The sequence below is a fragment of the Myotis brandtii genome, unplaced genomic scaffold, assembly GCF_000412655.1.
Source record: "Myotis brandtii unplaced genomic scaffold, ASM41265v1 scaffold589, whole genome shotgun sequence".
Classification (NCBI taxonomy): Eukaryota; Metazoa; Chordata; class Mammalia; order Chiroptera; family Vespertilionidae; genus Myotis; species Myotis brandtii.
In genome coordinates this window covers 429967-457354 of record NW_005370220.1, presented here as the reverse complement: position 1 = coordinate 457354, position 27388 = coordinate 429967, and the positions used below count along the sequence as shown (strand labels likewise).

At 46.9% G+C, this 27388-nt stretch overlaps 1 protein-coding gene across 1 annotated transcript in view; it reads right to left on the bottom strand.

Annotated features, from left to right (window-relative positions):
- The window catches only part of TTLL11 (tubulin tyrosine ligase-like family member 11), a 184996-nt gene that overhangs the window by 34562 nt on the left and 123046 nt on the right, over positions 1–27388 (bottom strand). The window contains exon 7 of the mRNA XM_005879192.2: positions 2265–2453. Within this exon, the coding sequence (XP_005879254.2) occupies positions 2265–2453 (189 nt within the window). The remainder of the gene's footprint in view (positions 1–2264; positions 2454–27388) is intronic.

The window sequence follows — 27388 nt, the reverse complement described above, 5'->3', positions numbered from 1 at the left end:
AACTGGAGGCAGGAAGTAAAAGTCAGGTGGTCCCTTCTCAGATGAAATGAAATGCTCTCCTATTAAGGTTATAGGAAGAAAGATGAGAAAAAGCAAGCAGCACTGCTGATGGAAGTTAGCGCTTAAGTTACTGGATAAGTGGTAAGCACCGACTTTATAAGCACTCATTAAGTTGATGTTAAAGGGAAGATTCAGAAATGTACGGTGTGAATACACTTAGTGACCAGGAAAACAGCTCAGAAAATGTGTCAATCGACACAACTGTCCCACCTGCACGATCTCGTGTGCTCTTCACGCAGCCCTGTGAGGTAGTCTGTGATTATTATACCCCTGTTCCAGATGGAGACACTGAGGCGCAGCAGGGTGGGGCACCTCTGCGCCCTGGCTGGCCCCGAGTCATAAACCTGTGCTTCTCACCAGTGCTCACTCCATTTTGCCATCATTACTCTGCAGCACATCACATGCACGTCGGGGCTTACAACACCCTAAGTGCTGCTATTTATTGTTTGCTTTAAATCGTTTTTATGGGCTCTAATAGTAATTCATGCCCTTTGTAGACAACTTGAGAAATGTATTACGGAATCAAAACCATTTGTAACCCCAAGAGTCAGGGATGAACTGTGTTAACGTTTTGATTTATCTGTAAAGTTAGGATCACATGACACACAGTTAAAATCCTTCTTCTTGCACACTGTAAGTATCTTCCCGTGGCGCTGAACATGTTTTCAGGAGCTCAATTTCTCATGGACACGCAACGCTTCATAGTGTGCCTGAACCATCAATGAATTAAGGAGTGAGTGTCTGCAGGGCCTGTCTTTGACTAAACAGTCAGGTGACCTAAGTGATGTGCTCCCTCAGAAACAACACGTGTGACTAGATGCAGCCTTGGTGTCATTCTGTCCAATGACATCATCGATTTCCTTTTATTATGGTCTAATGTACATAACATGCACTCACCATTTTTAAGTATTTGAAGTGTATGACCCTATGGCATCCAGTACCTTCACAATGTTGCAGAACCCTCTCTAGTTCCATAACAGTCTCACAATAATGTCATTTTAGAGAAGAAACCTTAATCCTAGGGAGACATCAAATACCAACGGGCCATTTAATCAGCAGGCCCTCCAGCGTGGTGGCCTTAGCTCGGTTGTCCTGGTGATGGGGACCTCTCAGGTCTTCCCGATGGCATGTCAGAGGATGTCTCCCTCCAGGGTCCACAGCCTGCGTCCCACCTGCCCTCAGAGCCTTTCACTTTTCTCTCAAGGGCCGCAGCGCACACGGGATGGATGACCACCATTCCCTTCCTTCTGCATCCCAATTAACAACCTCAAGATGAAAAGGGCCTTCCAAGCCACAGATGCCATTTTCCTGGACTCAAAACCACAGATTCAGGGGGAAAGGGTTTTACTCGACTGGAAGAAGGTAGTAAAGATATAGCTGATATATAAGAGGAAATAAAACAATGAGGAATAGTATCTTTGCTGGAGATAATTTCAGTTATCACATTGAGATCCAGGTTATCACAAATACTATAAAATCTTGTTTTTATTTAATAGCACTTTAATGGAAATGTCGGGCTTATGAAATAGAAGTGACTAGTAAAAAATATAAATCAAATTTACTAGTCCGTTGGGGCAGTTTTTTAAAATTGAATTTGGTGTATCCTTGATTCATTAAAATAGGGGAAAGCATCCCAGAATGGTTTATTATCGTTTTTCAATAAAATGGAATTATTTTTATTAAAACTCTTGTGAAAAAACACCCAATCTCTATTTTGCCTGGCAAGCAACTGTCAAAAATCACCAGTATTTACTGGGGACCTGCTACATATATTTCAAGCATTGTGCCAAGCAACATATCATTTCATTTGCCCCCTCATAACAATTCTAAGAGGTAGGTAGAAACTGTTCCCATTTCACAGATTAGGAATCTGACGCCCAGAGAACCTGAATACATGCCCAACATCACAAATCAATAGTGGAATCAGAAGTTATACTCAGGACTGTCTCACTAAACACTCTATGTTTAGTTCACGATATAATTCTTATGCTAATAATTTGATTGAAATCAAACCAAAGACTTTCCTTCTTCTGTATAAGCTGTGTATATTCCCAGAAATTAACAACAGAGAAAGGCAGACAAAGCAAGGAAAAGTTGCCGATTCAGGGAAGGCGCTCGAATTCTTTCAGAGAAATACTTTCCGTTTTTAGTTAAGCATCCCTTCGACAATTTATTCATTCATGAACCACTTCCCAAGCACTTACCTGTCCCTGGGGCCTGGGACACATAGGCGAGGTGCACACAGTCCAGAAGCACTTGACCCAGTGGGGAAAGACAAGCCCCATCCATTGCAATCACCGAGGAGGTGGAGGTGGCCACGTGAGTGTCCAGAGTTGGGGCCCAGAGCATGTGGCAAGAGCAGGTTTGCTGGGTCTTGGCAGGAGGCGGTATGCCTGAAGAGAAACAGGTGGGCATATGACCTGAAAGCCCATGTGGGCCTGGGTCTTATGGGATCTGGAATGTCAGACAAGGGGGCTTGGATTTGGTGGGTTTTAGGGAGAGAAGTGCAGTGAAGACGAAGGAGTCTATCAGCGGGATGGTCCCTGACTGGGGATGGATGATGCCAGGAAGCTAATGGAACATCCAAGCCAATGATTCTGAAAGCACGGTCAGTCCCTGGACCAGCAGCATCAGCACCACCCGGGAGCTTGTTGGAAATGCACATTCTTGGCTCCACTCCAGACCTGTGGACTCAGAACCTGTGAGCAAGTGGGCAATCTGTTTTAGGAAGCCCTGACCTAATGCTGATGCCGGCTGAAGTCTAGCTGAAAGATGACTGTAACTGCTTGACCATGGGGGACAGAATGCCCTGGCTCCTGTTCCCGGCGATCCTGTGATCCAGCAGGACAGCCTGGTGGGCAGTGGCGCTGCACTGGCCAAGGGAGGTAAGCGGGCTTCCTCCCCTATAATTTGGCTGAGACCTGTCCCCCCAGTCACTTGGAATTTCAAATGCACGTTGGCATTCTTGAGGAAACTGCTAGCTATGCGTGGCAGAAGTCCCTTAAATTAGCCCAGCAGCTAATTTAAAGAGTTGGAGGATGAAGGCACTAAAAATAAACATAACTACCATGTCGCCCAGCTCTGTCACTTGATAAATGTCTGCCATCACAGAGGCCCCATTTGCTTGATGGTGATGCTATGCTATTTGAAGAGAAGGCGACAGACTACAGAATGGGTGAAGCATGTGTTTCCAAACTGATGAGGAAAAAGTCTGAATGAGAGCTCTTTGTCTGATGTTCAAGTCCCTAGAAGACCTAGACCCACACTGGGTCTGTTCCCACCTGCTTCCCTTCATCCGCTGGCCTCTGAACGCTTGCCTGGCCACTTCCACCTCACTTGTCCACTTTCTTCCATAGCATCGTGTAACACCAACAGTGACACACAGTGTTGACGGTACTGGTAGCACCTATTTGCCAGGAACTGTCATTAAAAACAATTAATCTTACAAAATCCTATGAAGTGGAGTTATCATCACTCCCATTTTACAGATGAGGAAACCAAGGCACAAAGATACTAATTAAACAAGTTGTGGATCAGGGACAGAAACCCAGGATGCAGAGTTCCTTATTTCTAACTACTGCACGATGCTGCTTCCATGCACGGGAGTAACCAGGCACTGAGCACCCGAGGGCCAGGTGGGTTACTTGTCACATCTCCTCTGACCCTGGCAATGAGCCTATAGATTAGGTACTATAAGTGGCCCCATTGGCCCTATTTCTCCTGCTGAGAAAAAAATCAGCTTCAGAGAGGTTAAACCACTTTCTAAAGGCTACTCCGCTATTAAATGGCTGAGAATGAGGATTTGAGCCTGGATCTATTTGAGTTCAAAGCCCAGATGCTTTCCACTCTATCACGCTGCAACTCATCCTGGTTACACAACTTCTCTGAACTCCTCTTCTCCTCCCCTACAGAAGTCTCTGACTTATGGGGTGGTGTGAGGCTTACCAGGGAGAGTGGCTGGGAGGGTGCTGAGCCTAAGCCTGGCACACAACTGTTTAGGATAAAGCACAGCCTTTCTGGAAAGCATCCAGAGGAGTCTGCTCAGAGGCTTGTAACTGACCTCAGTGTGATGACCTGTGAGGGACCCGCACTTGTCTGGGCGGGGCTGTTTCACTGTGATTGCCAAACAAATCAGCTCTGGGCTCACATGGATCACTGACTGACGCACAGTGTTTGTTGTGTGTGTGAATTAACGAAGGCCCGGCAGCAGCAGCAGACCAGGTCTCTGTCCCTGCTCGGGATGAACTCCAGAGCTGCCCGACCCGGGTTCTGCAGGAGCATCTTCCTGCCAGGCCAGGCAACGCATGAACACAAGGACACTCACGAGGACGTACTCTCTGGCCCCCATTCCCACTGACCAGAACTCACTACTGTGGAGCTGGGAGGGCCTTCAGGGCTCATGGGGCCCAGTCCTCTCATTTTCCGGATGAAGGAACTGACAACTCATTTTACAAAGACCTCCCATATGCTGCTTTTCTAACAGGGCTCTGCTCTGCCCCTCTGCCCAGAGCGGTATCTCCACCTTGTCCCTCTTGCTCTTTGTCTCAGAGCCCGGGCAGTTAGTGAACTGTACCGTCTCACAGGCCAGGGAGGGGTGCTGCCAGGTGGTCCGAGTGAGAGGCAGGGGGTGCTCAGGCTCCGTGCAGATCCCAGCTCTGCACTCTCTACCTGGGTGTCCTTGAGCAAGTCAGATAACCTCACAGCTTCAGTTTCCTCTGAACAGACTGGGAATAATAATGGTACTAACCTTTAGAACTGATGTAATTACAGAGCAAAGGAATGCATGGTGCTTAGCACAGCCTCAATACCTCTGAGACACCTTGGTTAGATTCACCACATCTTTATCTCCCGTGTGTCATCATCGCGAGAGGCCCCCGGTCCACTCACCAGCCTCAAGGGGAGAGGTGGGCATACAGCTCTGGGAACTCAGGAAAGTATGGAGTTTCCTTAACCAATTTCTGACATTCTTTCCCCCCCGCCCCCCCCCTCCAGCCCCTGTAACTGGACACCAGACAGTGGCCCTGTTCCTCTAAGCCAGGTCACCTGGGGAATCTCACTGCAGACTGCCTAAGCTTGGACTGCACCTGCCTCTTGTCCCAAGCTAACTAAAGCCCCACATGAGTCCCATTTTCTCGGGCCTCACTGGACATCTGCCCCTTATCTGATACCATGGCTCTCTACTAAGGATTATTGATGTCACAGAACAATGCCACAAAGTAATTGCCTCTCTCCACATACAGAGCAAGTTGAACTGCGGGCTTAGAGGGGGCACTAGCAGTGACCTCATTTTCCTTTATGGGGAAGTTGAAGCAATGCCACTTGCTTGAGGTGGTGGCAAAGGCAGGCCTGCTTCTCCTGACTCCCTGTCCAGAGCCTTAAAAAAAGAAAAAGAAAAAAGCAGAAAACGACATCACTATTGGGCTGAAATGCCAGAGAGGCCAGAACTCTGACACTGAGGGAGAAGCTCCAGGCTCTCCCAGCCACTCCGGCAGGCAGGGCCCAGAATTCTTTTGCCCAAAATGGTTGCCAAGTGCCTCCTCAGCCCTTTGAGTACACCACCCGTCTCTCTGTGGACGATTAGGCTCGTGCTAGCTTCTTACAGAAGCCCGGAGAAGGATGTTTCAAACTGTGAGCCTTGTCTGTGCTGGCTGCCCAGGGCCCCACTGGGCAGGCACATCTGGTCACTGCCTGCTTACTGCTCTGTCTTCCACATTGCACACCCCTCCCTCCTCTCTTAAATGCTCTTTCCTATTTCCCCTTGAAAAACACTCATCCTTCCCATCTTAGATTCCGTGCCACCTTTTCCAAAAAGCTTCCCAAAGCTATTGGAGATAGAATCAACCATCCCTTTCTAGATAACCTTCCAGACTTTGTACATCATCATCATCATCATCATCATCATCATCATCATCATCTTTTCTTCGCAGTCATTATCATGACTGAAAGGGTGATCTGTGCAACTGTTTGATGCCTGTTTCTTTTACTAGATTGAAAGCTGGGAGGGCAGGCAGTGCTCTCATTTATTATGACGGTATTTATAGCCTCAATACATTCCTGGCACATAGTAGGTGCTCAGAATATCTGGCAGTAAATATAGTAACTGTTTCAATGAGTTCTCATGACAATTCAATTAATTAGACACAATAATTGGCTCAGGTTTACGTTGGAGGACACTGAAGCTGGGAGAGTTAAGTGGGCTGCCTAAGTGATAAGCTGGAACTGAAACGGGTGGCTGTCTCCAGAGGCCACATTTTAACCCCGACACCACCACAGCCCTCTGCTTCTGGCTGCCGATTACTGGGAAGACCTGTCTATCTCTGGAGAACAGCAAGGCACTATGTGACAACCATAATCAGCGGTTGTATTAGCCTCTCTTTTACAACCTCCAAAATTAGCAGAGAAGGCCAACTTGGGCTTTCATTGTCTAGTTCTGCTAATGAAGGGATCCTTTTAATTACATATTCAGTGTCTATCTGCAAAACAAAGCGTTTTAGTGTTTAAACACAGTTCTGCACCAAAAGTCTAGAGCTGTGTGAATACAGACAATAGGGAGAAAACCATGTGTAGAAGTTATTTTTTGTTGAGACTGTAATTCTTTTTGGCATTCAATTTCTTCTAAACCTAGTTCATTTTCTACAGGGATCCTAATTCTCCTATGTATACTGTGTGCCCAGTGATGAGGATCCAGGCATTCAGTAGGCGTGTCCCACATCAAATATCCTTCCCCCTCAGATTTCCGATGAAATGGTGGCTTTGTGAATTTCACTTGCCACTGATTTGCCTTGACAGTGCTCCCCACCAAGGGGGGCCAGTGCGTCCTGCCGGTCAACCCTGCGTTCTGGGTGTTGAATGCAAAACCAAAGGTGGACTGTGTCCCAGGGGCTCGTGGCGTTTGCATCCCTGTATGGGATTTGCACTAGTGTGAGTGAGGTCCATGTCTGAGGCAATGCAGCCCTGACTTTGCATTTGCACTTGGTCAGGGGGAAAGGAGAGTAACTCTTACTGAGCCCCCTCTATGGGCCAGGAACTCTCCGACACATTAATTATCCTGGTTAGGCCACACTGAGACCCTAAGAGGGAAATATTAACCTGCGCTCTGGAGCTAGAATGGCTGGGTTGGAATCCTGTCCCTAACCAGCTGGGGACCTTGGAAAGGGTCTTAACCTACTAGTGTCTTAGTGTCTTTATCTGTTTCATGGGGATAATAATTCTACCCCTGTCACAGCAGTGCTGAGAGAATTAAATGGGTGAATACACACAGAGCATTTAGATCCGTACCTGGCATGCGGTAAGCACTCAATAGGGGGTAGATGTTGTTATAAAAGCTAAAGTCAGGTTAAACGAAGTACTCAAGGTCACACACCTAACGGTATCATGTGATAACCTGGGTCTGTCTGACTTGTGTGACCCTGTTCTTTCTAGGCTTCAATCGAGGTTAGGGGAATCCCAGGGGTTTCTCTGCTGGCCCCCCAATAGGGGACTACAATCACAGCCTACACCCTGGTAGCGTGACACACCCCATTCCTGCCTGACCTCAGTGTGAGCACACTGGTTTCTGTCTCTACTGCTCCAAACACACTGCTCTCTCAGAGTTGACCATGGACCTCCTGATTGCCATCGACCTTGATCTTTCTCCAGCTCAGCTCTTCATAGCATCTGATGCAGTTGGCCACTCTTTCTGAATGCATCTGTGCCCATGCATTCTCCTAGAGTTTTCCTGTTCTCTGCTCTTCCTCTGAGGGCCCTTAGTGGGAGGTGGTACCTAAGCCTGTCCTTGACCTGCTTCCTGCCCTGCATAGCCTCCTGGGGCCACCTCATTTACACACAGAGATGACCCCAAGATTCCCTCGTGGCCTGGCTGCCTATGTCCTGCTCACCCTTTTGCCCACAGCCAGGTCCAAATCCTGCTCGTCCTTGCAAGCTCACTTCAAATGCCAGGACAGGCCTCCCCTGGTCCCTCCCACCCAGAAATACTCTCTTCCAATTTCCCACAGCACTTCCTTTCTTGTGGAATCTGTCATTTTCTAAACTTCCATTATGGCCATTGAAGCCAGTGGCTTCTTTCTCCCATAGACTGTGTGTTTGAAGAAAATAAATCCATTTTGCTCCCCTCACAGTATTCTCCACTTAATAGGTGATGCAAAAGCAGATGTGCTGAGAAACGACTGTGTAAGCTACATATTCTTTAGGACAAATAAATGAGGAATTTGGTGTCCTTTTGCCCAAAGGCAAGAAAACAGACAGGGTAATCTCTGGGTGTCATTTTCAGCTTAAGGTTCTATAAAGACATTGCTCAGCGTAATAATACAACAAAAGTAATTTATGGTAATAAGAATAATAGTCATCCTGGGTCCACTCTGTACTAACTGAATGGCCTTGGGGAAGTCGCACTATTGCTCAGCCTGCTTCTCTTCTGTAAAACTGGACGCAATGGGATGACATAAAACAAGAGGCAGGGGTTTGGCTGGAGTGCTAGAGAAATGGTAGTTATCACTCACTTGACACATTTATAGCACACCCCCCTCAAAAATCAGGGACATCGAGCAGCACAAGCCCAACCTCCTCCAGGAAGATTTAACTGCCTCCTCCAGTCCACAACGTTCTTTTCCTTCGAGAACTTTGATCCTAACAAAATTAGGTTTTAAAAAAATGCAGCTAATAAATTAGGCATGCATATTAGCAATCAGGTCCAGAGAGCAAGTCGAACTTTTTTCTTCATGCAATTTGAATTCCCCTAACATAGAGTTGTTGTCAAAATCCATTAAAGTATTTAATTTCACTTGTCATTGCACAATTCCCCAAGCAGACATCCAGACAGTTCACAGAGCTGTTTCTCACAGAAGTACTAAATGTTTAGTTATCATGGTACATCTTTTCAGCAATGTCTCCCTGATGGCTCAAGAGACTCTCAGAGATTGCTTAAGTTCAAGAACAAGGTTAGGGAGGGAGGCAGAGTTGTAGGGAATACACATCAAGCAGGCCTGGGTTTTAGCTCCAGTGCTGCCAATTACTAGCTGAGTGTCCTCGGGGAAGGTACTCAACCTCTCTGAGCATCAGTTTCCTCATTTGGAAATTGGAGCACAGGGTTTTAGTGAGCACTAAATGGAACACCACATGTAAAGAAATGTGAAGAATGCCAGACATATCATTGGTCCTCAATACGAGACAATTTAAACATTCCCGAAATCAGGGTCTAGAGACTGCTGCACACTCGCCACCCCCTCAAGGGTAGCCTTAATGAGCAGTGTATTTATTGGGACAACAGTGGCCAGAATCACTCAGTCCTGACTTTCTTCTTTCACAGCAGCCTCTCCAAGCACCATTCAAACACATGAATATCCCACTTGACCAATTCACCTGGTGGGGATACAAGGTCTCCATGCCAACGGGCATGTGGTGGGGACTCCCTCTCCCAGAAAGAAAACAAAAGTAAGTCTGTCATCTGGTTTCCCTACTAATGAACAGTGAGCTGAAGTCAGAGCTGGCCTCTTCTTGGTGGTCATGGCAACGCTGACTGACCTACCCTGTCCTGCCAGGGAGCAAGGGGGACATTGGGGAGGTGGTGGTGGGGGGATGAAGGACCAGGTTCATGAGAGAAGTACTCTCATCTGTTAAAAAAAACAAACTGCTGGTAAAAGTACACCCCTCGCCAAGGAATGGTGGAATTCCAGTTTTTATCATGTAGTCCTTTGGTGATAACTGGATGTAGAGGCTCCCAGAAAGGCCAGTTCAAACCCCGTGAGCGAGCAGATGTTGACTCCTCAGCAGAGAGAGGGAAAGCGCCTTTTGTGCCTTGTGTCATGCTCGCCATTTGGAGAACGGCGGCCTCGCGCCTGCACGGGTGCCTCTTGCTACAGTGCAATGTCCAGTCTATGTTTCCCATCTGTGGTCTAATACAGCTGGGGAGAAATAAAGCAGTGTGCCCATTTACAGAGCAAGAAAACTGAGTGCTATGACCACAAACTGGTGAGGACTGACCCTTTCCTTTTCTCTTTCCTGACTGGCGTCTGCTTCCCCAAAGGCTCCATCCATGACAGTGCTTCAATTCTTCCCTTCACTTTTCACTCTGTTTGGCTTTTAAAAGTCATCTTTTAAGTCCATCCAGTCAAATCCACTCAGACATCCCATTTGCATCCAAGTTGAACATGATTTGCTCCCCACCCCCTCTACCCCCCACAAACTGCCTCTTGCCTTTTCCATGTTGTTATTGGCAAATTCAGCCTCCCAGGGAGCCAAGCTCAAAACCCTCAAGTCAGCTTTGGCTCCTCTCTCTTCCTCTCCCTAGTTTCTGGGGACCTGTACAGAAGGCTCCCACTGTCCCCTCTACATTCAGAGGCTCTGATTCAAATATTTTGGGGAATCGGAGCAGCAGAAGCAGTAAGTGCTGCGGTTCCACAGAGGCTGTGGGATCAAGGTGCCTGGGCTCTTGCTGATTTCATGCCTGTGTGCTAAGCACCTGCTCTCCTCTGATCCTCACTACAGCCTTTGAGGTTACCATGATTCTCACCAGGACTCCCATTTTTGTATGAGACACAAGAGTGGTGACCTAATTTGCCCAAGGTTGTCTGGGTTGGCTCCTGGGAGAGTCCCTCAGGGAGGGCTTACACACCTTGATTTCAGACTTCTGACTTCCAGAACTGTGAGGGATTGCATTTCTGTTTATGGTAACATCTGACGGTAGCCCTAGGAAGTCAATACATACGAGGTCTCAGTTTCCTCATCTCTGAAATGGGTAACCTCAGAGAGCTACTATGAGATCATGCAACTGAAAAGCAACTAGAATGCTATCTGGTGCACTGTAGGTCCTCCATACGAGTTACTTGAACCAAACTAAGAAATTCCGAGTCATTATCTTGGAAACTTCTCCCCAGGGCACCCCTGGCAAACTGCCTCCGTCTACAATATCAGGTTTGTAAAATGTTTAACTTCAGAACCCAAGAGCCAGAAGGAGGAGCCACAGGGAGGATCTGCTCCGAGCCCAGGTGTGGAGGATGAACGGAAGTCGGCAGAGAGGTCTGTGTCCTTGTGAGGCTGGTAACTAAGTGCTGGCCCGGCTCCAGCTCTGATGAGCCTGTCACAGTGGGTTTCACAAAACATCTGTTTCAGGAACAAGCCTGTTGTTTCAGGCAAGCTCTAGAGAAAATGGTATGTTTTTCCTATACTCAGCCATGACATGTTCACTGGAGCTGAATATTTCTAAATGTGACCAATATCTTAAGTGGCAGAAGCCCATCAAACTCCTTGAGAACACAGATTGCTTGTGGGCAGCCCAAGCGGCTTGGCTTCCTTGGTGCCTGCAGACCCACGGCAGCTAGCAGTTGGGGGAGGTGGGGGTGGGGAGTAGCGAGCTCTCTGAAATTGGTCCCTCTAAAGGTGATGCTTAATTCTGCAAGGGAGTCAGGTCCCCGAGCTTCATGCATATGGATGCCCGCAGCGGTCCAGTGATAACCTGCAATTTCTCTCCCCACGTTAATCGGCTGCAGTTGGCCGCTGAGAACTCGAGTGGGAAACGCACTGCCTGTGCACATATCAATGATCCCTGGGACTGAACTTCGCTGGATTTAACTTAATTCCAACTCAGATAAGAAAGCACCTGAGCAGCATCCCATGTGAAGTGAGCGGACCGTGCCTCGGCATGAGATGGAGAGAGGGCCAGAAGGCAGACCAGCAATTAGAATGTGACAGACACTTTCCCTGCAGTCCCGCAGGTGAAGGGGGGATGTGGGCCGAAGAAGCAAACTCCTCCAGATCCTCCGGGCAGAGGCTCCTTGGGAGCAGACACAGAAAGCTGTCCTCTCCTTTGTCCCTGGGGTAGGGATGTGATCCGAGTACAGTGCTTCCGCCCCTACAGGCAGATCAAGCCCAGAATACGCCTGCCTTCACAGACAGTCTCCTCCGTCCGGGCAGCTGGCGGGTGTGCTCCTAGCGAGTCCAGCCTGAATGGCTCTGGGTGGGGCGGCAGGGGCCTGGGGTGAGCCATGCCCACTTCCCAGTGAGCCCGGAGCTTCCGCGCTGCAGAGTCTCCACTCCTATCTTTGCAGCCTTGGCCTCCAGTCCCTACCCCACGTCTCTGGGTTCCAGGCTCCTCTTGGTCTCATCATTGACCCCTTCCTCACCAGTCTGCTGCGGGGGTCCCAGCATGCCATGGGGGCAAGGCCATCCTGTGACCTCCACCATTCTGCTTACAGACGCCCCCAGCCCTCCAGAGCCCCTGCCTTGCTCCACTCTTCTCTATAGCACTTGCCACAATTAATCAGAGTATAGGTTTTACTCATTTATATTTTGTTTATTGTCCATCTCCTGCCCTCTCACCCTGCAGCCTCAATAAAGAGGGTCAGTTTCACAAAGGCAGGGGGTTTGATGGCTTTGTTTACACTGACTCCTCAGTGCTGGCACACAGTAGGTGCCCATGAGTGTTGGCTGAGTGAGTGAATGCATGAATGGCTGGCTCCTCTCTGTCTGCAGAATGGAGTCTAAACTCTCTGGCCTGGTCAAGTCCTCTCGTGCTCTGGCTGTGCCCCTCAGCCCCATGCCATACCACATTCCCGTGTAAACTCCAGCCAGACTGCACTGCTCACCAAGTCCTTCTGTGATGTCCCAGCCTCGGCCTTTGCACGTGCTGTTGCCTCTGCCCAGAATGTCATATGTCACCTCGCCCCACCCTTCTGCTGGCATGGATGCCCTCCCCCACTACCCTCCATGGCACCCTATTTTTACTTCTTTTGAAGTCTTACACGCTATACTGTAATTGCTCATTCACTCAGCAGCTGTTTCTAAACGCCCGGCTCCACGAGGGCAGGATAATCTCTCTCACTCTCGATTCTCAAGGCACGCACCAAGCACACTGTAGCTGCACAGCTAATGTCTAGAGGGAAATGAGCCAGCACCAAGCACACTGTAGCTGCACAGCTAATGTCTAGGGGGAAATGAGCCAGCTCTTGAGTCGCCACTGCTTCATGTGTGAGAAAGGGGCCATGCCGCTCCTGCGGGAACCCGAGGATTAGAAACAACGTACAGAATGGGCGGCACCGACCACCGCTCCTGGCACAGGGTGGCCACTTCACACCTAGCAGCTCAATATCGGCACTCCGATGCAACAGAGGGATCTGCTGTTAGAGCTGCTGTTTCCACTGTTCTAGAAGCCACCAGCTGAAGCCCTGGCATCATTCTCACCTCTGGGGGCCACCCTGAGAAGTGTCGGCTCCAGGGAGAATTCCTGTCCTTTGCTGTCTTAGCCGTCACATTCTGGCAGCTTGCCCGCTGAGCAGAGAAGACCTCTAAGTGCTCTCCTCAGAACTGACTGTATTTATAAGCAGCATGCCATGGAACTGAAAACTTCCGGCGCCTCAGGGACCAACTGTGTGGATCTGTCGTTTTCCATCTGAGGACACAGGTTCAGAGAGGTTGACCGACCTGCTCACAGGCTCACAGCTAGGTAGGGATTTCGCTCCCTCCTTCCTTAATGCAGAATTTTAATTCTTTCTGGTTGAACCTAATGGACCTTAAGGAATTTGATAGATTAGTCTAAAACTCTCCCAGGATATAAATCCTGACCATATCATCACTATAGTAATCACTTGAGACAGAAGGAAACCTTTTGTATTTCCATAATCTTCCCACAAGCAGCATCAAGTTCACTGTAGATGCTGGGAAACTTTTCCCAGGGACCGTCTCTGCTATGCAAACAGAAGAAATAGATGTGCCTCTCAATCCTCTCAGTCCTACTGGCCCCCTGGGCAAATGGCCTGCCATCGACGGAGGGATGGCAGTGTCCACCAGGGCCACAGCCACAGCCATGGCCACTCTCCCCTTTGCCGTGGGCACAGGGATGCTGTTCGTGGTTGCACTGTGTGGAGGGGGGCAGCGGTGGGAGCTATGCGGGGTCTGGAGCTCAGGATGTTGGTGGAAGGATCAGGAAGGTGAGTGAGGGGTGGCCCCAGTTGGAACTGAACCCAGAACCCCCTTTCAGTGGGAAGGGAGCTGTGAGTCATCTGCCACCACCAACAGACTAATGTACAACCTCTGGCCCTGGAGGAAAGCATTACTCCTAATGATTATTATTAGGTGTAATGACTAATTAGTAAAAATAGCTACCATTTACCAAGTGCCAACTGATGCTTGGTACTTAAGGCATATTATTTCTTTTTTCCTATTTTATGCTTCTTATTTATTTTCTATTTTTCTCATTATAAAGTCAATAGATGCTCATGGCAAAAATATTTAAAGATACCGAAAAGCAGAAGAAGGAAACAGAAAGTCAAGCCAGCCTTTGTCTTGCCGCCCACACATTGCCACTGCTCCCAGGTTGGTGTCTTCTCCCCAGGATGGCTCTCCGTGCCCCTGCCTTCCCCGAGTGTGTGTCAGTGTGTGCGGCATGTGAGATTTCACATGGTTGTGATCTCCCTTCTACAAAAAACTATTTTTAACTTGGGTAGGGTATTATTATCTCCTTATTACAGATGAGGAACCTGAGGCTCAGAGAGTGCAAGTAATTTGTCCAAAGTCACACAGCAGATAAATGGCCGAACAGGGATTCATGTCGAGTCTTTCTTTTGTCAAAATCTTTTTCCCCTCTTGCCAGGCCGCTTCCCACTCATTAAGGGAGAACTGGGAATAGGACCATCCCCTACTGAGAGGTGAGAGGCGCACCTACAGGTGTGGGAGATGCAGAGTGTCCCAGCTACGTGACCCGGCTGTGCAGCACCTGACTATGGAAAGCTTCGACAGGTGAAGCTTTGCTGAAGGCATTCTGTCAAAAACTGGAGAGATCTGTGTTTTCTGTCCAGATAGATACATGGGAAGCTGAAATCAGAAAGCATAGGAACTATTTTTTGCAAGCTGTTTCTCACAAGACAAATACAAGTAACTTCTACAGAGCGGCTGCAGGATGGCTGGCCTGGGGGCTTCCTCCAGCCCCGCCAGCCAAGCTGTGAAAGGGGACACTACACACCCGTGGGGAGGGCACGGTGATGGCCTGGGTCCCATGCTTTCTCAAATGGCCTGACAAAGCTGTAGGTACCAAACGTCTTTAAGTGGGCACCAAGCAGATAAACTGGGCACAGGGCTGACACTTGGCAAGGAGCTTACAGCTGATGCAGGAGCCATCTGAGAGCAGAGAGCTCCAAAGGTGCAGAAACAGAACCTCAAGGTCAGATTCCTTTCAGGTGAAAGAATTCATGGTTGAGAAGAAAAGTTGGTGGGGGGGCGCTAGGGCATAAGCAAATGGATGACAGCCCTATGCGCATGGAAATAAAACAGTAAAGACAGAGGACGAAATACTGTATCTTATTGTTACCTCACACAGCTCCCATTTAGGAACAGTAAGTTGCCACGCTTTACTCCCCAGACATCTTCGGGAGCTTCTCCCTCGGTTTGAATGAGACGACTGGGACAAGTCCTGCTTTGCTGCAGAAAAGGCTCAGGACAAGCCTTGTTCCTATGTGTCTGTGTCTGTGTGTGCTTCTGTGGGTGTGAGTGAGTGTGTGTGTTCCACTTCTACACACTCAGTTACTCTAACTCAGTGGTTCTCAACCTTCCTAATGCCGCGACCCTTTAATACAGTTCCTCATGTTGTGGTGACCCCCAATTTCATTGTTACAAATTGAACATAATTAAAGCATAGTGATTAATCACAAAAACAATATGTAATTATATATGTGTTTTCCGACGGTCTTAGGTGACCCCTGTGAAAGGGTCGTTCGACCCCCAAAGGGGTCGAAACCCACAGGTTGGGAACCGCTGCTCTAACTGAACAACCAGCTGTTGAACCCCATCTTCTGGATCCTACCAGAGCCATGTGGTTGCTGTGAGTGTGAAATGCTTGGTGCTCCCACCTCAGGGCAGTGCTCAGATACTGAGCAATTTTCTGACGTGCCTACCACACTCCCCCAACCCCTTACTAGCTCCAGGGGGCTTCAGCCCCACTTCCTAACTCCAGGCCAAGGAACCATCCCATGGGCCCACTTCACCCAGGTAACTCCTCTCCGCTTGACCACATGTGAGTCAGTCCCAAAGCCCAGCCACATCTCTTAGCTCCCTTGGCTCACTCCCAGCTTTAGTGGTCAGCCTGCTCTGTGCTGCCTTTCTCTCTCCCTCTTCCCTCCCCAACTCCCAGGTCATCTTTTTCTAATTATTCCCAACAGGAGTGACTCACACTTCTCATTGATGGGAACAGACATGTTCGTGGTTGCACAGAAAGGTATGTGGAAGGAAAACTGCAGGTGCCTGGACTTCAGGGAGGAGCCTGGAGGACCTGCAAGGAGTACAGCACAGACTCTAGCGCCGAGGAAGCCCGTCCTTTGGGCAAGCCACTTAACTCTTCTGATCCTTTTTCTCATCCTTAAAATGGAGATAGCTCCCTTGCAAGGTTGTTATAAAGACTAAGTAATATATTATATAAATACATATAATATATGAAATATGAGGTTATATATTATTTTGGTAAAATGTTTTAGAACACTCATTTTACACACACACACACACACACACACACACACACACACGTATGTATAAACAGTGGCTGGCAGCAGTCACCCACCAAGCTCTCTGGGCTGGCCATGTCCACACTTCACAGACCTGTCGAGGAGCACAGATGCAGTGATGTGGTTAAAAGGGTTAGGGGGTAGGCAAATGTAAAATATTTAAAGAAGACGCTGAGGTGTGTGCTCTTCTGTGCTTGAACAGAACAATATCTAGCCTGTCATTTACAGCTACGGATCTGCAGGCTTCCCCAGCACGGCTCAGGGATACTAAATACAGCCTGGGTTAAATAAACGGGCCAACTTCACTTCACACTCCAAGTCTGAAAAGGAAACCTAAACTGCTTGAATTCCCACATTCATGACAAAGCTCTCTGGAAACAGCATTGGAAAAAATATAACAACTAAAAATATCTCCATCTTGAATAATGGTCATCACAGGGACAGTGACAACTGCTTGGTTTTTATGTATGACTTGGGGCCCAGTGCACGAATTTGTGCACCTTGAAAGGAACTGTGGGCCGTGAGGCTGTGGTGTGCACAGGGGTGAGTCTTGGCCCATCCTCCGTGCCCCCGCCTGGCCCCTCCAGCCACAGCCCCTGGTCTTGTCTGCCGGCAGCCCCGCTCCCGCCACCGCTGCTCCCATGTGCTGATGGCGCTGGCCCTGCTCGCACCCGCTGATGGCGCGGAGCGATTGGGGCTGGCGCCAGCAGCGGATGTGAGCAGGGCTGGTGCAGTGGGTATGAGCAGTGGCCACTGCCTGATCACCCCTCAGGAGCAGGGGGAGGTGGAGAAGCCCTGAGGGGCGATCAGGGCCGGCAGCCGCTCCCACTGCAGCAGGTGTGAGCAGCGCCTCCAGCAGGTGAGAGTGCCAGGTGGGACCATGGCACGCAGGAGCAAAGAATTTTCAGTAACCACCAGAGGCTCGCCCGATGACGACAGGTGCCCCACCGTGGTCTGGCGCTCCTGCTCACCTGCTCCACCTGGTGGTCAGCACACGTTGTAGTGACCAGTTGTTTGGTTGTTTCCCCTTTTGGTCTATTTGCATATTAGCCTTTTATTATATAAGACTGAGCCTTTAATATACGCTCACCTGGAGCTCACCAGCCAGCCCTAGCAGCTGGAGTCCCACAGAGTCAGTCTTGGGACCTTGGGAAGCAGCTCAGCCCTGCCCAAACCTTGAGCCAGGCCTTGCCCAGCAGGCGGAACTGCAATTGGCTGAGCCCAGGGTGTTCTTTTAGCTTAAGCTGGGAATCCTCCAGCCTGGGGCAAATCTGACTTAGTGGCTACCAACCCCATTCTCATGGAGGTGGTCAACTCCACCCAACGGGGCTTCTGCCTCAGTGCCTGGCTGGCACTCCCTCCAGGAGCTGCCCATTAGGAGGAGGCCCTGACCAAGGTCCCTGCACATTTGACTGGGCTCCTTGCCTGCTTCGTCCACCAAGTTGTACTCCTGAATGTTAAGGCCTAGGGATAAGGATTCCCTAAGAAAAAGTGTGGAATGGTGGGAAGTTTGGGAGAATGAAGTGAGCTCACGAAACCACGAGGCCACCAGTGCTTGGTTACCAGTGTGGACTAGTGCCTGGCCTTCCACGCTCCTCCTGACGTCAGGTGTCCTCAGCTATGGACCCAAACGACCCAAGTTTGGTTGGTCATGCTCTTCCACTTTGAAAAGTTCCCATCTCCCAGTCTCACATTGGCTAGGTCCTCAAATACACAGCTGGCCAATGCTGTATATTTCTACCCAAGTCTAAGTTGTGGGGGTTCTCTCTAATATCACTGGTTTTCATATTGTAATATCATGTCTCTTTGTAGAAGACACAACAAATAAAGAACTATGTAGGTAAGAGAAGAAAACTCTTACTCGTCGGTGTGGCTCAGTTCAATTCCTGGTCAGGGCACATGCTTGGGTTGCGGGCTCCATCCCCAGTAGGGGGTGTGCAGGAGGCAGCCGATCAATGATTCTCTTTCATCATTGATTTTTCTAGTCCTCTCCTCTCCCTTCCTCTCTCTGAAATAAATAAAAACATATTTTTTTTAAAAGAGAATAAAACTCTCATACATAATCTCACTATCCAGAAATTATCACTTTTAATATTTGGGCAAATTCCCTTCCAGTCCTCTTCTATGAATATAATTTTTTTCACATAGTTGAAATCACACTATATATACAATTTTGGAGCCAGCTTCTACATTTAACATTTTATTATATGCCTTTTGCCAATCACCACAATTATTTATAAACGTATTTAATGACTGAACAACTATCTCTCAAACTAGTGGATATTTAGATTGTTCCTGACTTTTCACTATTTGGATGAACATTTTCACACAAGTCTTTCTCAAAATTTTTTATTATATCTTTTGTATAAAGTCCCAGAAGTGAAATTTCTGAGATAACAGAGATATTAACATTTTTAAGGCCCTTGGTATATAATCTGGCTTTAGTCTGTGACCTTCTAAGTTATCAAGAAATAAATTCATAGTCACCGATTCAAAGTTTTGAAATCTATAATCTTTTGTTTGCCCTGAAGTTAACTACTTACATCACAATAAAATAGGGTGACACGTTTTTCTATTAATTTCAACACAAATATGGGTTTAAAAATATTTCACATAGGAGTGTGTGAAACTAGAGGAACTGAGATTAAGCAATATTTTTCAAGTGACCCACAGTCACTTTCCTAATCATAGGAAACAGTCATTGAGATTTGTATCTCTAATTATTCTTTATATCCAGCTCTCAAAGCTATGAATCCAAGTCTGAGTTAGTACCCTAAACAGCCAGCATTAGAAACAGTGAACTCTATTTTTGAGTTTCTTGTGTAAAATGTGAACTTGTGTCAGCTGCTCAGAATGCATTTATATAATAAATTTAAAAACTATATCTGTCTTCTCCATGAACCCTCCCCTGATTCCCTTAGGCAGAATTAATCACCCTTCCTCCCACAGCTCGTTGCTGGGGCCTCAGTTAATACTTGCTTTGGGTTATTTGAGTTATTTATTCACGTTGCCCACTAGGCTGGGACGAGGGAAAGTACACATGTCAAACAGAGGAGACAGTCTGGTCTCCCGTTAATTGGAGACTACCGCCTTTAGTTGATTATCTACAAATCATTCAAGAGTCTTTGGAGCAGTCACCATGATCCAGCACCTGCCGTGTCTAGGTCACCTGCTCACTCATTTCCATTTGGTAGCCACTTCCCAAAGAAAGGTAAGACCTTCGAAATCTGCTAAATCTTACCACTCGATTCTCCAGGGACTCTCACATATATGCTGGTTTGGCATGAAAAATGTATTACTTTGAATCAAATGGATAGTATTTTAAAATATGTTATACATATCTGGGAAAAAATGTCTGAGGCCTAGGGATAAAGATTTATTAAGAAAAAGCATGGAACGGTGGGAAGTTTGGGAGCAAGACAGCCAGTGATAAAGTCCCTGTTCTGCTGGTTATTAATCCAATGACATTGATCAATATTCTCATCTATAAAAGAGGGATAATGATACATACCTCCTAAAGAAGAAAGGTGGGGGTGGGGGTGGGATGAAGAAGAGGGCTATCTATAGGTTGGATGTGAATATCTAGTGCCCAAACACAGGGCCTGTGGATGGCTTACGGAAGAAGACATCTTCTGGTGGGTAGAAGAATGAACAGGAGCCCAGGCATTGGGTGACTCCAATTCATTCCCCTCGAACAGCCTCAGTTCTCCCACCTGTCAAATGAGCAGGCTGGAATAGATGACTCCATGGACCCTCCCAGTTCTGAAGTTTTATCAGACCCCTGTTTCTCTCTTCTCAAGTGTGTGGGGCGGGGGACAGTTCTTCAGCCAAGAGCAGTGTCAACACTGCCATCATAACGGCTCTCATTCAGGCTTTCACATGTCCAGCAGCCTAGCTCCCTATTATAATTATAAGCAGAATAATTAGCACTTGCCTGAGAAAGTCCTGCCACATGCTGGTGTTTCATGAACTATGCAGATATCCACCTCCCATTTTGCCAGTGCTGCACTGGGAATCCATAAAATATTGGAGACTAATAAAGTCATCTTTCATTTCAGTGGTGGTTTTCTCCCCTTATCTCTTCACTTGTTTGTCCACACGGTCAGAGATTTCTCTAGCTGGTTGAGCATCTAGTCCGAGGAACACGCATGCAGATGGGGTTTGTCCTCTAGGAGCTGGTGTTCAGGCCTCTCTCCTTGGCTTGTAGAGGGCCGTCTTCTCCCTGGTCCAAATTTCCTCTCCTTATAAGGATGACAGTCATACTGGATTAGGGCCACCCTAACAACCTCGCTTTAACTTGTTACCTTAATAAAGACCCTACTTCCAAATGAGGTCATGCTTTGGTACTGGGGGTTAGGGTTTCAACATACAGATTTTGGGGATGACACAATTCAGCCCATGATAGGTAATCAACTAATTCATTCGTTTGCTTGTTCATTCATTCTTCCAACCCTAACTGAGTACCTAACACGTGGCAGACACTGCCAGGTACTAGAGATACAAAGTGGAACAGGACCCTCCCCTATGACACAATTCAGCCCATGATAGGTAATCAACTAATTCATTCATTTGTTTGCTTGTTCATTCATTCTTCCAACCCTAATTGAGTACCTAACACATGGCAGACACTGCCAGTACTAGAGATACAAAGTGGAACAGGACCCTCCCCACCATGGGGGACTGCGCTTTTGGCAGAGGCGTCACCCACACAGAGATCACTCAGTGTGGTGTGTCAATCGAGAGGTGGACACAGGGACATGGGGGCTCTGCTCACCGGAGACTTCGGGGCAGGTTTCCTAGGCTTCCACAGGGTAGTGATGCTGGGGCCGCGAGGGTGAAAGACTTGGGTAGAGCCTTCAAGGGGGCAGGTAGGAAGAGAGAAATGCCTGGATTCCATGCAAAGGAAACGACGTGCTTAAACAAACAGGAGCGTGGGCAGAATGGGCCCAGGTCTGGAACTAAGGTAATGGAGGAGGAGTCTAAGGGGTGCGGGTGCAGGAGAGCAGTGAGAGAGGAGAGATGAAGGGTAAGGGCTAGTAAAAGCAATCACCACAAGACTCCCGGGTAGCAGGGAAATCTCCCCCCAGAACTCAGGCACCGAACCACTTCCTCTATTTAGAACATGCTGAGTAGTTCTCAGCATCTCGGGAGTGGACGCTAGCTCTTATGACGTTCTGCAGCCTCAGCACTTAGGCTAGAATCTGGCATATAGCAGATGTTCAACAACTATTTCTTAGATGAATAAGTAATAGTAAGCATTCAGTAAGCACCAAGATGGGATGAGTTCCAGGCACTAAGATGATCCCCAGCCCTCACAATGATTCTATGAGGCAGACATGATTTTCCTCGTTACAGATTAGGAAGGCGAGGCTTGGAAAAGTTATGAGACTTGCCCAAGACCAGGGTCAGGAAAAAGAACCAGGATCCGAAGCCAGGTTTGCCTGAGCACCATGCTGACCCTGCTGGAATCCCTCAAGGTCATCTCTCCTGTGACCTTTGATAAGGAATGCAGGGAGCCCTGACCACTGTCTCTGTTCTCCAGTCACCCGCTCCACCCCAGACAAACAGGCCAAACCAAAGCAGTCCATTTAGAGGGCCCCTGGCAACTCATTATCAACACCTCTTTCTGCTTGTCTTACCCTAAGAGCACTTTCCACAACACAGATCTCAACAGTGAGCCTTGAAGCCCCTGCTCTTAGTCATCTTGACTCAGAGTTTCATTTTTTTGAATCAGCCTGACGGCCTCTGAAAATGGTCAAAGATGAGACTAATTATTTCTTTAAGACGTACAGATCCATCCGTTGGCGAAAAGAAGTCCAGGAGGCAAAGTTAAATTGCATAGTACATCACTGTCCTCGGCCCGTTCATCTCTGCCACTCAGTTCAGTGTAAAATTTACAGCAGCTATTACCTCTGTGAAGGGGTTCGGGTCCTAGAAAATACAAGCTAAATTTTAAATAGAATATTAATTTTAATGAAAGCTTCGGGGGATGCTGTTTATGTTGCTTATCTTTCGCACCCGGTGATTAAGTTAATTTATGCTTAATGGAAAGGATATTTCTAATCCACAGACAGGCGCAACACCTGTCTTGGACGGTGTTTTTGGAAGCCTTAAGCTGCTTGTGATGGATGTAATAAAACTGAGATGCTACTAAACTGACACCCGAAGGCTGTGTGCACAGAGGACCAAGGACATTATGTCTCTGCCCAGTGCTAATGTTGAAATAGCATCCAAGTCCCAAGCATTTCATTCTGTCAGCCCTTACAAGTCCTGCCTCCTACTCTTTTGTGTTAGTCCCTGGACAGGTCCAGGGAGAGGAAGCTGGGCCGTGGGGCTAGGGGTGAGTTGTTCCCCATCAGTTCTTGAGTCCCCACCTCCATCCACATGCCAGTGCTCTGCTGGATGCCCAAGAGCCAATTGATGTTTCTCTCTCACATCAATGTTTCTCTCTCTCTCCCTCTTCCTCTCTCTCAAAGCCAATAAAAACATATATTTTTTAAAAGATTCTTATTACTTTATTCAGACAAACCTAGACTAGTTTGACATTTTTAAAATGTCAGTTTCACATGGTTCAGGCTAAAGATAGGTACTTTCCCCCCCATTATCCTTACAGAGAAAAATAAAATGTTGGCTACTTTCTTTATGTTATCTCCACAATTTGTTTTTACATTTATTGGTTTATTAAGTCAGAAAGTCTAGAAATTACTTATCTTATACCAGCAGCAGCTGGCCCCAAAACACACTCATAAAATTTGGCAGGAGCTATCAAAATTTTAAATCACCTATTTTTGGACCCTGCAATTTTACTTCTAGGAGTCTATCCTACATAAATATTGGCATATGTAGACAAAGAAACACACACACACACACACACACACACACACACACACACACGCGCGCGCGCGCGCGCACTGTGGTGGGGGTGGGGGTATTCCTGGTTTGAAATGTGGAAAAGTGGAAATAACAAGTGCCTATCATCTGGGATTATAAGAAGTATGGTAAGGCCCCCAAATGGAATAACACTCAGGCCATAGAAACTATAATCTCTATAGCTGGCTCTACTGATACGAAAGATGCCCTTACTATCCTGATAAGTAAAAAGAGCAAGTCATAGAATGACATGCGAGCAGTAGAGTGCACAGTGTGATTCCATTTTTCTAAAATTTACAATAGGAAAACAAACTGACATCTCCTTGGAGGTTAAAACACCAGATAAAGCCAATCATTACAGTGGTTATCTCTGGAAAGTGGGCCTAGGATTGAGGGAAAGGCTAAATGGGACGATCGGCCTTTCAATTTATATACTTGACACAGTGTCTGAATTATTTACAAGGAAGATATAGTATTACTTCTATAATTTTTATACAAAGAAAAAAAAAGCGGGGGGATAAGCCTGAATATACAGTGGTTATGCAAAGGAGAATGAAAGAAAAGACAGAAAAAGGAAAAATTCATTTTGGTTCTGGGGTTCAGGGAAGGGTGTCAGAGGAAATTCTTACTGAGTGGGGCTTGAAAAGGTGGCTGGAAGTAAGAACGGAGGAAATGGCACCCCGGCTGAAGGAATCATGAGCTTCTGTGAGCCGGAGGATGGCTAACCACATTAGACTTTGATTTGTAGCTGATGACAGTCAGACGATTAGAAAAATTCTTAGGAAACTTGATCTCTAGTTAAGATTCTTGTGATTTTACTTAGGCAAACCTAATTTCTCACCAGGTAAATGTCTCTTTCTCAGAACCCAGGCCGGTTGATTTTAGGGTTGGGAAGCTTTGCAGACATGACTGATGGCCCGTCCAACATCCATTTCCTCCCTTCCCTTTTCCTGGCAGAACTCACAGGCTGTTTAGGAATCCATGCTCCTTCTCAGGCCACGTGCCTCAGGGGAGCCTGACCCCAGCCCAAGATGCAGCCCGGGGTGAGTTCTGATTGGTCTAAATCAATAGTGGGGGGCCCACTCCCACGATGAACAATATTGATGTAGGTTTGGGGCTGTGACCCAATTCTGGCTGTGATGTAACCAGATATCTACAGGGGGCTTTTGAGAATGGTTTCTTGACTCTTTAGAGACATGCGGGGAGGGGTGGTCCCCTTTCCTGTCTGGAGATGCTGCTAATTTAGAATATGATGCCTGAAACTATGCGGCCACCCAGTGACTAGGGGGGAACAAACCTGAGGACAAAGCGCTGGAAGACAAAGGAGGGGAAGCACCTGGATGCTCGCGGATGTCATGGGGCCACCACACTAACCGGCTCCAGAGCTACTCCAGCCTTCGACATCTTTTCATGGAGGCAATTCGCTTCCTCGAACTGAGTTATGCCAAATTACGTTGGGTTCTCAGTTACCGGTAGCCAAAATATTCCAACAAATTAAAACATATTCTTTCCAGTGACAGGATAAAATCATATATTTTATTCACACATATGCTTTCTGTTTAGTGCCAGAAGTCACTTTAACTTCAATAAATACACTTACCTTTAAAACCCACTGGAATTGATGGCTGCACAACATTGTGAATATACTTAATGATACTGAACAGTACACTTTAAAGTTGCTAAAATGGCCAATTTCAGGTTTTGTATATTTTACCACAATAAAAAAAGAAGGGGAAAAAGCAACCCCAGCATCTGGTGAAGTGAGCATGAGTTAGGGACAAGGGGTATAATCTCTAAATCTTAAATTTCTCATTGCTCTATAGGAAATAAATTGCACTTAAAAAAATCCACTAGAATCATGTTCTGCCCATATAATGGAATAATATGGGGCCATTAAAACGACAAGCATACACTTCCTTGGACCGTGACAGAGCGATAGCAAACTTACACTCCTGCCTTAAACAACCATAAAGCTAAGACAGTGTTTGAGGAAAGTGTTTTTATCATTGGACAGTAGGCAGTGCAGACCTGTGATCCTTGAACAAAGGGAAGCAGGAGTGAGCCCCATTTACCCAGGCGCCTTGTAGGCCATGGGCCAGAGGGGTGGGGAGCAGCCGATTCTCAGAGCTGCTGAGGCCAAGATCAGCACTGGGAGCTGAGGAGTCTGGACTGAGGTGTCTGGATGTGTGGGGTGGGGAAACTGGGAGCAGCAGTTTGGGTTTGGGGTGGGGGCACTCCTCACATCCTTGATTGAAGGCTGAATGTGCAGGGCCCAGCTCAGTGAGGCCTAACAGGGAAGGGCTGACGCAGGTAAGAGCACTGACCGGAGGTCCCAGAGTGATGGGAAATATTAGAGTGTTGGCGGGGGAACTCCATGCCGTTGGAACTTGTGCTCCCTGAGGATAGCAACTGCCATCTGTTCTCATGCTGGATGTATCCCCAGAGCCCAAAACAATGCATGCACATAGTAGAGGTTTAATATGTATTTGCTGAATGAATGAATAAATGGTGCCACCAAGCTGAGTCTAGGACAGATGGCATTAAGGGCAATACAGGGGCTCTCCAAGAAGTTCCGATGGGGGAGGAACTTGGCCCTAGAGGCTCTATGGCAGAGCCACTGGGAGTGAAGAGGCATTATCTGTGACAATTTAAAAAGTTCCTTCATTCACACATTTAATTTCTTCTCTTACTGATCTTGCTCCCCAAAGGACATGAAATAATAGCCAAATGATCAATAATTATAGAATGTAGAAAAAATACATTGGGGTACATTTTCAAAATATAATTCCATGCAACAATGAAAATGAATGACTCCCCACTATATGCAACAACGCAGATGACTACCACCAACATAATGTTGAGTGTGAGAAGCCAGATACAACAAGAACCTATGTAAAACTGCATTTATATGTAAAGTGCAAAAATAGGCAAAGAGAACAGATGGTGTTAGGAATCGGGATGGTGGTTACCTGTGCGGAGGAGGCAGTAGTGGGGGGAAAGGTCTGGAGGGGAGGGCTTTCATCTGGTGATGTTCCATTTTTTTTGTCCCAGATTTCATTACCCCAGTGTGTTCGCTTTATAATTCCCTGGGCAGTATGCTATGCACTGAGCAGTATACAATGCAGCATAAATCATGCGCTTTTCTCTGTGAATGGTATTTGTCAATAAAAAAGTAAATGTCCATTTAACACGGATATTTTATAAAGATTAGAAGTTAGACTACATGATGGAGAAAATAGGGACTAATTTAATTGATTATAAATTTAAAGTATCAATTTTTGTGCTTTTTAATAAAATCAATCTTAGGCAACTTTAAAGATGGCAATGTAACTTTAAGAGTTTCATCCCTTTGAAATACTTTAAAATAATGTGTGTTTTTTACTGTGTTAAAATACATATAACATAACATGTACTATCTTAACCATTTTCCCGTGTACAGTTCAGTGGCATGAAATGCATTCACACTGCTCTGCAGCCATCGCCACCATCCATCCCAGAACTCTTTTCCGCTTGTAAATCTGGAACTCCATACCTGTGAAACACCAACTCCCCTTCTCCCTCCCCCAGCCCTGGCAACCACCACTATACGTTCTGTTTCTATGGGTTTGACTACTCTAAGTAGCTCACATGAGTAGAATCATATAGTATTTGTCCTTTTGTGGTTGACATTTCATTTAGCATAATGTCCTCAAGGTTCATCCATGTTGTAGCATAGGTCAAGATTTCCTTCCTTTTAAGGCTGAGTAATATATGAATATATCACATTTTTGTAATCCATTCATTAGAGATAAAAATTTAGGTGGCTTTGGCTTTTGAAATACTTTAAATTTTGATTTTTAAAAAACACATGCATGAAAAAAATAAAATAATAAAAAACACATGCATAAAACATAAAATAAAAAGCACATGCATGACCTTTTGAAAAAAAGGATATGCAATAGCTTGCAGAGATAGATAGATGATAGATAGATAGATAG